At 38.8% G+C, this 14,278-nt stretch overlaps 1 protein-coding gene across 1 annotated transcript; it reads right to left on the reverse strand.

The window, feature by feature from the left end:
* Positions 1-1,483: 1,483 nt before the first annotated feature.
* Positions 1,484-12,987, reverse strand: wdr91 (WD repeat domain 91). The gene is made up of 16 exons (XM_023811706.2): positions 12,900-12,987; positions 12,393-12,550; positions 12,005-12,184; positions 11,253-11,460; positions 10,942-11,024; positions 10,694-10,803; positions 10,463-10,628; positions 9,668-9,820; positions 9,086-9,264; positions 8,777-8,927; positions 7,409-7,503; positions 6,351-6,510; positions 5,918-6,026; positions 5,703-5,815; positions 2,807-3,004; positions 1,484-2,602 (listed from the first exon to the last, which is right to left on the reverse strand). Exons 2-16 carry the CDS (start codon positions 12,513-12,515, stop codon positions 2,438-2,440), a joined length of 2,193 nt encoding a protein of 730 aa, XP_023667474.2. The 5' UTR covers positions 12,516-12,550; positions 12,900-12,987; the 3' UTR covers positions 1,484-2,437.
* Between the last annotated feature and the right edge of the window lie 1,291 nt (positions 12,988-14,278).

The following is a 14,278-nucleotide window of genomic DNA, read 5'->3' on the forward strand; positions in this document are numbered from 1 at the left end:
GTCCTGTTTCCCGTCAGGAAGCGTCTCATAGACAGAGGTTCCTAAGTGGTCATCATCGTGGACAGGCTGTATGTCAACGGACAACTATACCGCGATCGAGAGACCACTCCCTGGCTCTACTAGTTTAAATTAATCCGGGGAAAAACCACTAACTTTTCCAAGGTATGTTCTCAAAGCATAGCCTGAGGTAAGATGTGTCTAACTAACGACTACACCCCCTTTTTTTTCTTATCCTTCTTTAATTTAGCTTTTATTTTCTCTTCTCTTTTTCTTGGCACATGGCCAACAATAAGGCTCCGGGACCAGATGGTTTTCCAGCAGAATGCTATAAAGAATTTTGGATACGCTAGAGCCCACTTTCCATAGAATGGTAGGTCATATTAGGGAAAGTGGCAAATTACCTTTAAATATGAACTCAGCCAATATTAATTTACTCCTAAAACCAGGTAAGGACCCCACGCTCCCATCAGTATTCCATCAACTGGTCAAAATCCACAGCTCTGCCTATAAACTCCGATTTTCAAAATGCACCACCTACTACATTACAATCAGGAAATATCAAATATTTAGGTATAAACATCACCCCCAGGCTGTCAGACCTGCAAAAATTAAACTATACTCCACTTCTTAAAACAATAGAAGACGATCTTTTACGGTGGAAAACCCAGCCCATGTCACTCATGGGGAGGGTGACCACTATTAAAATGATGGTTCTACCCAAAATTAACTATTTGTTTTCAATGATCCCCTATAAACCCTAATCTGCCTGGTTTGATTCATTAAATTCACACAGTGTGTTTCTAAAAGAAATGTAACATTTTGCACAGAAATCAAAAGACATTTCCTTTTATGTTTCCCTGTACTGGGAAAACAGAGAAAAGTCTTAACTATTACCCTGTTCTAACCTTTTCTGAAGGAGAAGGAGATTTCTATGAACTTTCGTTTCATACATTCTACCGCTAGTTTACTTCTATTTTTTTTGGAGATTTAAGTTATGTAATCTGAAAATTTGTAGTGATGTCCTTAAGCAGGTTTGTATGGATTGATTCATATTGATTTTTATCATTCATGGATATGAACAAATGATGAACCGATGACGTTGCATGTCATTGTTTTCAAAAATACAGTGGAATAGAAGAGGTAGATTTTTTATTCCTTTCTTCTAAATCTTCGCTATGTAGTTTTCATCGAGAAAAGCATATAAATTACATTTTGAAGATTTCTTGCACTAAAGCTGCAAAACGTCTCGTTTGTAATGATGATGTACTGCATATGCTGCAATAATCCATCCATCCATCCATCCATCTTTCCAATGGCTTATCCAGCAGAGGGTCACAAAAAACCATCAGCCTATTCCAGGCTGCATTATGGGAATCAAACTGGATGGAGCGGTTTCTGCACTGAGCTAGCCAATCATGATTCTGAAATATGGTATTGATCATTTTGGTGATTAAATACAGTTTTGGTATTTAAACACAACCAATTATATTGTATTCAATTTTATTGTAATCCAGTGCATCTGGTATGTTTTTGACAAACATTGCATTGACAGGACTAGTTAAAACTTTTTAACAAACTAAAATAGGGTTTGGACGGCATGTGTGGCTGGATGCTACAATTTCAATTACAGTTTTTAAATGCTTTGTTTATACAAGCTGTTATTAGAGTAGGAAAATTCTGTGCATTCAGAGTAAAATTAAATTAGTTTTTGGGGACAACTGTTCATTAAGATTTGGACACATCTGGTAACACCTCATAATTCAGATGTGTGTTTTTCTCTTCGTAATTAATTTAAATGTGTAAATTCGAGAAATTAGAACAAACTTGATGTTCAATGTTGAATTGTATAATGAGGAAATGGGGTGTACAATGTTGTAGCATCAAGGTTCAGAAAATCACCATGTAACAATACATTTTAATTTTACTGAAAATTTGAATACATTCAACTAACGAAACACTGCATTATACCATATCTGCCCCCCATCACGCAGAAGAGATTAGCATGATTAATGGCCATTAGCATATCAAACAGTGCTTTTCTGAGTACTATGGTGGTTAGAGGTTTCGCACATTACCACATTCCTCATTTTAAGCATTTTCCAAATGCTCTTTTATGTTTCTTTAATTGTTTCTCAATCATGAAATCTACTGCATTTTAAGTATTTATAAGAAACAAATGAGATATGGAAATAACTGAAGCAGTATTTTCTGGTATTCTTCTGATCCTTGGTGTTATGATAAAATAAATGGCTTTATAAGCAAATTCAAATTGAATTTAGGGGAAAAAACAACAAAACACTGAAAAATTTTAGACAATGTATACCAACTATAATTTTATAATTGATCAAAATCACGTGACGTGTGTTTGCATTAATGTGTTGTGTTCCCATAATGCTGAGGTCCTTTGCACCACTAATGGCCTTCTGAATGCTTCGATTTAACTCTTTTGAGCCAGAAGTGTGCTCAGTTTGATCTTGCCATCCATGGAGGACGTGAAGCAGGTGCCACAATCCACAGCGGAGCACCAGTCCACAGTGACCACCGGCGCTTTATGGCCCCCCAAAGGCAGGACGCTTTCCAAGCCACTCTCACCTGCATTAAGCTGACAACAAGAATACAGGAAGCTTTTTAATCCCTGTGTCAGCCAGTACATACGTCTATACGCAATATGTAGTAGTTAGGGAACGATTCATAGTAGCATTTGTTTTCAGAATAAAATGCATTGTAGAAATGAAATATGTATGTTTTCAATGAAATCTAATTGGAAACAGTTGCAGCAGCTATAGACACTAGAATGAAGCCTTACCCTGTATATAAGGCCTCCAGTACTGGAGCAAGTGAGCACATGCTGTCCTTCCGAGTCGAAGGCAAAGAGACGCCCACGAGGTACCTGCACCTGCCGATAGCCACTGTACCCTGAGAGCACGAAGGGCCCCGTGGCGTCCTGGGGCAAAGAGTACTCTGACTGCTTCACCCCAGAGCGGTGGATGTTCCACTGGATAAACTGCAGGGGAAGACAATACAACTGCACTCTAATCATTCGCCTTTTTATTCACCTTCACATTATCCTGTGCTGCAAACTATTGACGATAAAATGTCATCAGTTATAATATTCAGTTCACAGTGGAGTCCATTAGACCCGCATGTCAAAAAAGCGCTTAAAAATGACCCCCCCCCACCCCCCCCCATCAACAAGGTCATGCCCACAGCTTGCAACCGATAAAAAGAGGGTGCTTTGAAGTTGCCTGTGTGGGGGGGCAATGCACACCCCTTGGATTTCCAGATTATGTATTTCCATATATAATTACCACACAAGGGTGGCATGGTAGTGCAGTGGTTAGCACCACTGCATTAGACCTCAGGGACCAGGGTTCTAGTCTCTGCCTCGGCTCCATGTGTGGGAAATTTCCATGTTCTCGCTCTGTTCTTGTGGGGTTTCCCCTCCACAGCTCAGGGTTAAATGGAGCTGTCGCTGTCTGTGGGTGTTCATGTGTGATTGGTTGGTGCCCCATCCCTGCCTTTCCCCCATAGGCTCCAGACTCCCTGCGCTCCTGACCAGGACAAGCAATTTCAGAAAATGGATGGAGTTACATAAATGTGTTACTAATTACACCCTGTGCATTGGATTTAAAGGGGCTAATGACACAAAAAAATAAACGTCAAATATATTGTGCTTTAAGCAGTTCATTATGGGACAGTGTGCAACATTATGCGGCCATTTATTACACAACGGAAATAAGATTTTCTTAGTCAGCTGATGATACTCTGGCATTTTCCCCCCTTTTCATTCAAAGCAATTGTGTAAACAAGCAAATATGCCTATATATATGTGGTGTAAATGTTAGCATTATTGGTACCATGGAGTGAAAGTTTAGAATGTTTTGCTGATAAAATAATAATGCAATCAACTGCATAGTCCAAACAAGGTTGTACGCTAGAGCACAGGCTGTGATATATTAGTCCAAACCATTTGCCAGTCACTGCCACTAAAAACTTGGGGTGTAATGGATCTCCAAATCTACAGTTAGGTTCAGACCTCAGTCCTGGACCCATGGGTGGGTTTATACCTTGTATTTTTATGTGGGGGGGGGATAAAGAAAAAACAGAAATATTATTAAAAAAATATACCTGGGTTTTATGAATCACAATTTGGAATACTACAGAGGGTTGTTATCCATCTTGATGTACTGCATATACTATGGAGCCACAGACAAGGGAAAAAAGGAATTTCTCGGAATATGAAGTTGCGACTTTAGTGTCAGAGAAAGAGGAACAATAAATCATTTTTTCCCGGTAGTTCATCGGCTTGTGTGACAAAAAAAATTGTTGAATGGCAGCATGTGACTGCCAGAGTTAATGCAGTTAGATCAACAAGCCGGACAATGAAAGAAATAATAATAATAATAAAAAAGGGCAGATTTAAAAGCAGACGTCATATACTGGATTGTTCCACACTGGCGCAGTGTGTTGGCTACTGTTGGGGGACCCTTAACTGGAATTCTCTCCGATTTGTACAACCAATTCGTGCTATAATTGGAACGATGTCCCTGTCGGAAATTATCCCCCACGGAGAAATGGATGTGGCAAGTGACACAGACACAATGGAGTCTGGTAAATCCCCAAGACAATTAACAGAAATGGGAAAAGGCATCTTCCATAAAGACTATTATAAATGTCTCATAATGTCCCTTTATTGCAGTGAGCAAGATGCCCGAGGAGCTGGTGATGGACCAAGCAGGCCAACAGTCAGTCCTGCAGCAGAGTCTGGTCTGGTCCCACAAGGCTGATCCACAACCTGCTCCATCAGCCAGCTCCTCTTAGCATGTCCCTATGCCAAAAATCCAAGTGTTTTCAGTACTTGGAGATGGACAGGAACAGCATGGTTTTGTAATGCAGGTCATTCAAGGGCTGGGGCCAATTCATCACACAATTCCATCCGAATTTCTCTTGGCAGTGAGGCACGTAGCCACAAAGTAAAATTATGGGTTTGAACATCCCTAAAGTCTATTAGCTTATTTCTGGGTGCAGGTATGTTGGAAGTCTAAAATGACTGAGAAGCTATGAAATTATCAATGGAAAAAATCATTGTGATTTCTAAATACCCACTTCCTTCGTATTTGCTCCCCTAAAAAGTTAAATATGCCATGATGATGCAACATGTGACTTGCTTACACATGAGCCTTTGTGGATGCACACGTCTTGGTGTCTACTTTGACTTTTCAGTATGACACCTCTAACTTGGATTGCACGCAATAAATATATCGGTATATATAAAGTCATTCATTTAAAACAATATGCTGATTCACTCAACACAAACACTGAATATTAGCTGTATATCAGATACAATAAAAATGTTTATTAATTAGCACACATTTCACTAAACGATAAAACACTTCTAATGCAAATTAGAGGCACATTTCTGTCTGAACTCTATATATTGCTTTTTCTATTTCCTCTGAAACGTTTGTGTGATTGACCGTTCGTAAATGTGCAAAGTTTTTCTTTGCAAATCCCAAAATCTTCCTATAAATGTACATTCGAAAGGTTTCTTGTCTTTGTTTGTACTGAGCCTTTATAAATCATCTCCTTTTTGCTTAGAAAGTCATTTTCGGTGTAACTGAAAGCAATGTTGCACTTGTTTTCCATATGAACGTTTGCAGTGGAGCAAACTTCCCTAATGCTTACGAGCGGCACGGCCTCACCTTGCCATCCTCTCCAATGCTGAAGACGGTGTTCTCGTCATAACTGAACTCCACGCTGTACACCTCACCTTCATGCGCCTTCCAGCTCATTGCACTTTCATAGTGCTGCATGTCTGTCAGAAGGAGCAAAAAGACGAATGACGCTCAGAGCTGGACGAGACCAATCCCATGGACATCCTTCTTACTTATATAGTTATTTATACACTTTTTCTTACCAAACAGACGAATGACACCATCAGCAGCCCCAGTGACTAGCAGGTTACCGTTATGGTTGAAAGCTGTACAGTTGATCGCCACGGCATCAGGTTCAAGGGAGAATTGAAGCTTAACACAGATTTATGTGGGACAGAAAAGGAACAATGCAAACAGAGTCTATTAACTGTCTTTAAAAATAGCCCTTTAAAGAGTATTTCTTAAAAAATATATATATATTTTTTTTAATTCTACCTTGTAAACAAAGATATTGTACAATTTCTATTGTTTCTCCAACCAAGTAAAGGAGAATTTTTCCTTGATATAATTTTTTTTATGCCACCAAGATTTCATGAATATGGCAACCCAAATAAGTAACGAAGCTTAATAATTAACATTAACAGTTAATCGTGCCATAATATCCCCCTTATCTCACCCCACACCCTCACACAGTACCTGTTGCTTGACTGTCTTTGTGTCCCAAAGAAGCAGTTTTCCTATAACAGAGGCAGAAGGTTGACTCCCTGCTTCCTGCAGGCTGCCCGAACAGGGGGTCTGTGCAGCAGCAGAGCAGACAAAGGAGGTCCCACTAGGGCTATAGGCAAGGGACAGGATCCTGAAAATTCCAAAGATCGCAGCGTCACCAGAATTCCAAATGTCACATTCCTACTCATCTGCAGAGGAAAGTTTCACTTGTATCCTTCAAATCTTGCAGACCCAGAGAAAATCAGGAACAACTGTTGTGTATTAAGTGTCAATACAAAAAATTATTTAAGATTCATAAGGGACAAAAGTAGAGAGAATCTAGTCAAAAAGCAAAAGTACCCTTGTTCATCTGAATAGGTACACTTATTGTGGGTGTTCCTCATCTATTCATGTACGCTTAGGGCTGGTTTTACTTCAGCCACACCCCCCCACACTTCTAGCGTCAACACGGCAGGGAACCAGGTACTCTGACGGCAGGCCTGGGGTGGCACTGTAGAGCAAAGCTGCTCTTAAAACCATGTTTAAGCATGGCGTGGTTGTCATGAAAATTAGAATTTTACCACCTGAAATAAGACAGTATCAGGAAATATTTGATATCCGTTTTAAAATACTATTTAGCAAAGTAATAATTTGTTTAACTTTGGCCCTTGCATGTAATGCACTTGAACCATAAAAAAGCCAATGGCACTACAGCGAGACGCAAAAAAAGTCCTTCCGCCTATCCCTAGAAATAAAATTATTAAAACCTAAAGTCAAATATATAACTAAATGTATTTAAATCCTCAAAATGAAAACTAATGAGACAGACCGAAAACTAAAACTAACTAGACTTTTTTGTTTATTTTTTTTACAATCTCTAGTCCGACTACCTTTCTAACTTCCTGCTACTTTTCCCCTGACCAATGAACGATGGCGTTGTCATCGTTGTGTCACTGACTGGAGCCTTAATGGAGCCTGCACACTGTGATAATCTTCGGGTGCTGCGTGCCCTTACCAAGGGTGTACCTCATCTACTCATGTACACTCACCGTGGGTGCGCTTCGTCTATCATCAGCTCGTAGAGGTTCTTCTTGGCTTCCGTGTCATAGAGGCGGACTGTCCCCACACCGCTGCCCAGGAGGAGCTGAACACATACAGAAAAGCTTACAGACCACACTGCTTTCATTTAGATTATTAAAACGAAGATTAAGATCACAAATGAGTTTATTGTCTAAAATATCTATATCTCTGTCTTAAATTCTGAGATTAAAAAAAATATGAATTGGCACTAATAATAAACAAGTGATGACATACAGTGGTGCTAGAAATTAACCTTTTAAAATTGTATTTATTTCTGTATAAGTGACCTAAAATATGATCAGATTACATTGAACCATTTTCTTCAATAAAAAAAGGAAGATGTATAATATTTCTGCGTCATTGGGTTAGTAATTAAGGTGGTTTAGTAACTGGGTTCTCTTTATCTAGTTTTAAGACTTATGTGACAATCTGATCACATTTTAGGTCATAATTTAACAAAGCAGTAAAAACAAACAGATACACAAATGGTACAGGTGGAGGCCTGCATACATTTTTGTGCACACAATGAGATTTTAACTCAACTGATTTTGGACCTGGTCAAGTGTAAATTCATATCTATATTGTGTTTTTGTGAAGTGGTAATAAGATCTATAAAAGATGATATAGAGTAAATATAATGTGCCTGCAAAGTTTGGAAAAGTTTGAATTTTTTTTTTTTGACAAAATCAAAATCAAGTATCTGAGCTGGCCTTCTCTATGCTATCACTTTTGAGTTATTGTCTTAATGGGATCAAGAGTCAATACTGCCATTTTTTGTTTTGCTACCTTTGCTTCAATTTTGGGGTGACCTGTCTCATGAGGTATTTGGTCACCAGTTTGTCACCCCTACAATGTGCCTGCAAAGTTTAAAAAAGATCTATAAAATAGTTTTTGAGTTATCGTCGTAATGGAATCAATTATCAAAAATGGCATTTTTTTTTTTTGATGTCATTGTAGGGTGCTACTTCAATTTTGCGGCGATCTGTCTCAAAATGTATTCAATTCTAATTCGTCACCCATACAATGCCTCTGCAAAATCTGAATACCGTTTTTGAGTTATCATCTTAACAAAAGCAAAGTGTCTGTTGTGGCGGACTGGCCCCAAAACCATATGCATTCCTTAGGGATCACAATAAGTTTGCCAAATACTAATTCTAACTCTCCTTTTACACACATCAATTTATTTTCTAGGAAATATCACTATTCCAAAAAAAAAATTCCAAGAAACACACTGATATATGAAGTTCATGGCAAATTCAACAATTGTGTTGAAATCCCTTAACCCATAAATTTATGACTACCTATTCCAGTATCAAAAAGCCATGTGACACTCATACCAGTCTGTCCGGCTTTGTGGCCCACTCCAGTGACAGAAGGGGAGATTTGGACATGATGGTGGCCTTTGTCTGCATTATGGGGTTGAATGACCACACCTTGATGACACCATCCACATCAAGACTGGCCACTCTCCTCCCTGAACAGTCTACCCTGAATCAAATACAAAGATAAGGTGAAAAGTTGAGCATCAAAAACAATACAGTAAAACTAAAAAGGCTGCATGGCAATCCTAATATTACAAACTATTAACAGGGTGAAGTCTTTTACCAGCAGAGTTAAAACAGCAGCAATCAATGACTGATACCAACCTGCAATGCATGATGGAGGAGTGATGCTCGCCGTATTCTTCTTGGCTCAGTTTAATAAAGGGCTGCTCAACAAGGCCAGTGCCTTCCTCACTCATTTGGACGTGACTGCTTGGTATATCCACTGTGTCAGGTGCATGTTCTGGATGTTGCTCAGAACTCTCCAGTTTTTTCTCAGCATTCTGTCAGCAATCACATTAATTTATACATAATTGTTCGGGCTAAAATATTATTTCAGATCGTTCTTCAATGAACAAAAATAACCTTTTTTCCCCCCAAAACTGATAGGAGATATTTATTCTGATTTTTACCTAAAGGCAAAATGCTTATTCCTTTTGCAAAATGTAAGTTTTCTGAATGGCAACATACAATACAATATTCCTGACTGGTAATGGAATTCCACTTTAATTAGTGTAACTGTTCATTGTGATTTTCTCTGGATATTATTGGAAATGCAGTTCTGTGGTTTGCGCAAGACAATTTAAAAAGTACCACTTTTATAACGTCCCTGTGACTGAATTAGAAAACTCTTTTGACTTTCGGTGTCAAACAAACAGATGTTTTCTCACTGACAAATGAACATACCTGATTGGGCAACTTGGAGAACAACTCCTTCCTCTCTTTCTCATGGTCCTGATGCCGCCGCTGTCTGGAGTGGCTGCTTTGAGGGTCACTGGCTCCTGTACTGGGTACAGTCTTCATGTCCTTATACGGTGGATTCTCCTTGGTCTTCAATGCCTGGAAGTCATGCACTATTTAGGATCTCCCCTTAAATCTGTGATACTCTTAAAAATAACAAGATGCCATTTTAAGAGATTTTTAAATGCCCAAATCAAATATATGGTACACCAAGCTACATATAGTATAAAGCTTCCTATACAGTATAATCCCATTATAGTGGACTTGCTTATAAAGGAATATCGTCTATAATGGACGAGGTCCGCTGGTCCTGGCCGTGTGCCTTTCAGAACATGCAGAAAAAGCATCGGATATAGCGGACTCGCATATAATGGAATTTCACTTATAACGGACAAACAATTTGGTCCCCAGGGCCGCTTTTAGCTGTAGTTTTGTTCGGCTATAACGGACATGCAGGCTCCGCCTACCAGGCGCGTGGCGTGCCGGTGATATCCAGCGCAGATACGTAGTCGGGATTATTAATAGTCACGCATCTGCTCAGGTAAAGTTGGATTACTACATGTACAATATAATTATCTATACCACAAGTGTGTCTGCTGAGGTGTGGCATGAGTAAATGGTGTCCTGTAGTTGTGTTCTGGCCATACAGCAACTCTGGATGTAACGGACTGTTTCGCCAGGTCCCTTGAAGTCTGTTATAACTGGATTTTACTGTACTTCCTAAATGTCGTATGAACTGACCTGGCCAGCCACAATTTCCCTCCGGCCTATGGAAGCCTGTGTTGGGGAGGATACCGATGCTTGGGGCAGCTTGGTTGGTGGCCGCTTTCCTTGGGGAAGGAATGTGGAGAGGAGGTTCCGAGGCTGTGTGGCTAAGCTAACATTCCGCTGGCTGGATACCAGGTCCCTGATGGAAAAGCAGCAGCATTAGCAAAAGACAAGTGCCCCGACTTCTTCAAAATTTGACCTTACAGCTCAGTGTCTCCCAGCCGATCCATGTTTTGCACGTAAGGAGGTAGTCTGTGATGCACTATGATCTCTGTATCCTTCTTCAGACGTGGGTCCACCTGCAGCGAAAACAGCTGGTGGACAGAACCGATGAATCACTGCTATTGTGTGAACTGTGGTGTTAAAATTCAAGAGCATTATATGCCGATAACAACCTGATAGCACTGTTTTCTGAATGTTATTGTGCAGTTTCTGCAAACTGTGGCTCTTACCAATTGTCTCAGCTGCTCATTCTCCTCTTGCAGACTGATGCTTTTCTGTACCTCAGAGTCAAAGTTCAGGAGTACTGGCTGGGGTGATTTTGTCAAGGAAATTAATATTTTTGTGTCTTGGCTCTCAAAATCATCTCTCTTCTATATCATCTTTTAAATACCAGAAATTCATTTTAAATGTATTGCTTAAAATGGATTTCACTTAGGCAGACAGTGAGGCAGTTTAAATTGTCTGACAAAAATACATGGAATACATTACTCTTCATTCTCATTACAGTGATAATAAGTCTTAATCAGTACTTTGAGGATATGCATATACTGAAAGACAACACTCAGAAAGTTGTGCAGTGAAACAAGAAAGGTGTCTGCCCATTGACGTGAAAAGTAGGGTGAGAACACAGGGTTTTGGTCCGGAATGGGAACAAACGGCAAAATAAACCAATCACGCCATTCAGCTTGGCTCTGCAGCTCCAGTGCTTGCTTCTGAAAGAATTCCTGGGTTTTCTCGATACGGTTTGTCTGGAGGAAAAGAAACAATTCAAAATCAAGACCTAAAAGATATGCAAGTCCCTTACGTCATGCAAAGTCAAACCATGTATAAAAGTCTTTTCGTTTTTTTTTCCGGTTAAATTAACAAATGTATAATACAGTAAAATATAGTACTTAATAAAATATTTTAAATAATATTGGGAGTTTATACATTTTACAAAAACAAGTAACATCAGCAACAACAAATTAACAACTAAATAAAATATGATTCACATTTGTTACTACTTGGAAAAACACACTGTCAGAGTAAATGAATCCATCAGCAGCTAAAAATCCAATGATGGCACAAGAACAACTTAATTCTACAACACAGAAGCACCACAGATATTTATTAACAAAAGCATTACCTTTCTGGCATATAAACCAGTTTTTGCTCTAATTGTAAGACTTAATTAACTAATTATTTTTGACCAATGCCACAGAATGCGTTTAAGTGCCAAGATAAAATGCTTAGCTTGCCCATTATTAATAAAATGTTATATTTCAATGTGGTCTGCAGGGGGAGCCACTGTACCTGCACCGTATAAACAAGATAGTAACGGAAAAGACTGGTTCTGAGTTTGTTGATAGTTGGTCGGTAGATGTCTTCTAATCTACAAAAAAGACGCCGATCGAGGTAACCCCAGTAATCCTTCAGTGCTGCCAGGTCATAAGCCTGGATGAACTGCTGAAGCTGGTCAATGATTTTATCCACCTACATTAGACAAAATATAAAAATGTGGTTATCACACAAACTGCATTAAGATGTCAATGACATAAGAAGCGAAATACGAACAACTAAATATCACTTATACACACACACACACACACACACACACACACATATATATATATATATATATATATATATATATATATATATATATATATATATATATATATACTGTATATAAACAACCTACGCGGAATCCTTTCTCCTTATCGGCTTTGATTTCAGCATCAAGATGCTTGAGAGTTGAGGTGAAGCCACGGTGTATCAAATACTCCTTTACCATATCGTCTGTCCTCTCCACTACTGAACCCATAGTGTACGCGCCTACAGCACACACACAGCCAAATCCTGCAAGTGAACAGAAACCATCATCAACTTAGCTAGCCAGACCATATAAGTCCTGTGCCAACCACACCCTACTGTAAGGATGCTAAAGTGCGTATTTTTCTGCGAAATTACAACGATCACAAATCACATATCAACACGTCCGTCAGCCAGCGAGTAGAAGTACTTGGGGATAGTGTGCACACATCCATCTTTAAGTATTTTTGTACATTTCTATTTAAAAACAACGCCAGTTATATTGTTTTTAAATGCATGCATTTAAATTAAAATGCATAAAATAAACGGAATGCTATTACTTCTCATTGCACAGCACAACACATTGAGTTACTGCTGCTAATTATAACACACTTACCCTATACCGTTGCCGTCCAGCACAATTTCCTGGTTTCTTTTCCGTGTGTTGTCATGTGATGAAGACTTTATTAAAGCCACGTGACAAGAGCCCGTTAATGATGTCACTACCCGATCCGCGCCACCGGTTCGATTTGCACTTCGCATGCGCAGCATTTTCGAGCATGCGTACACCTTGTGGCTACCCGATTTACAGTTCCTGTACCAGATCTGCGAACTGCAAATTTAAAATATAGCTTTAGACACTTTACAGTTGTAAAATATTTGAAGTCGCATTACGATGCCATTATTAAACATGATGTCTTGAACAATATCGGTTTTACAGAACGCCATATAGGCCACAAGTTTAACATAAGTTGTAATTTTTTCATGTAAATTTCTCTGTCTTATTACGGTCTTAGGGTGAATGCATGCTACAGGTGACTTAAGGTTCTTTACTGATACTCCTGTCCATTCTACAATGAAAACAACAGAATAACAAGACATGAAAAATAACAGAAGTTTTGAAATGTATGTGAAATGTGAAAGGTGTTGCAAGAATTTTACAACACCAAAGACGATAAAAGTTACAAAAAATAATGTAGAAATGTAAAAAGCAAATAACTTAGTTCAATCACTAATAAAGTGTACTTTCATGTTTGCTGTACTCAGGGCTACATGGTTGATGCGGTGATATATTCTGGAGAGCAGCTAGGATGTAGATGATGGACTGAGCAAAACTTAAACAAAACACAAAACAAAAACTGTTGGCATTTGACTGCACATATAGATACAGCAATAACACCCGATCACCTGCATTCCAGTAGTGCTGCATTTCACTAAATTAATCTCTGGTGTGCATTCCCTGATAGCAGTGTCTCTTAGTGTATTGCAAAGACCTGAATGATATACCTTATTTAAGGTGCTAGCAGTTCAACATGACACCTTTTTATTTTTATTTGTTCTACTAAAAACATGTGGGCAGCAATATGTGTGTATGTTATTAATACCGGAACTACCAATTACTGTGTAACTGTCTTTTTATTGACTACTACCCCCTGATGTCATTTTGGAAAATATAATTTAATTAAAGGGCAAGTACATGTTAAATACAGTGTAACATGCATCCATAATTATGTATTATTTTATTTGCATGAAAGCACTCCCATTAATGTTGTATTGTTAACATTATTAGCCAGCTACAACTGTCAAATTAATTGACTACATATTTCTTAACAGTTTGACATGTAACTAGGTGCAACTGATGATTCCAAAGGTATGCAGTCCCTGTGCTGGCCTCTAGCAGTATGAACTGACAGTTTCGATAAGTAATAGCTAAGAGTGGATCAGAACAACCTTATGAAAGTGATCACATAGACAACAGAAATCAATGAGTACTGA

Source organism: Paramormyrops kingsleyae, chromosome 7 (genome assembly GCF_048594095.1).
Source record: "Paramormyrops kingsleyae isolate MSU_618 chromosome 7, PKINGS_0.4, whole genome shotgun sequence".
NCBI lineage: Eukaryota > Metazoa > Chordata > Actinopteri > Osteoglossiformes > Mormyridae > Paramormyrops > Paramormyrops kingsleyae.

Coding starts and splice junctions, on each gene's coding strand:
- wdr91 (XM_023811706.2), bottom strand. CDS start 12,515: ATGGGTTCAGTAGTGGAGAGGACAGACGATATGGTAAAGGAGTATTTG. Junction 11,461..12,004: donor ATCTTGTTTATACGGTGCAG/GTACAGTGGCTC, acceptor CTTTTCCTCCAG/ACAAACCGTATCGAGAAAAC. Junction 5,816..5,917: donor TGGTGTCATTCGTCTGTTTG/GTAAGAAAAAGT, acceptor TCCTTCTGACAG/ACATGCAGCACTATGAAAGT.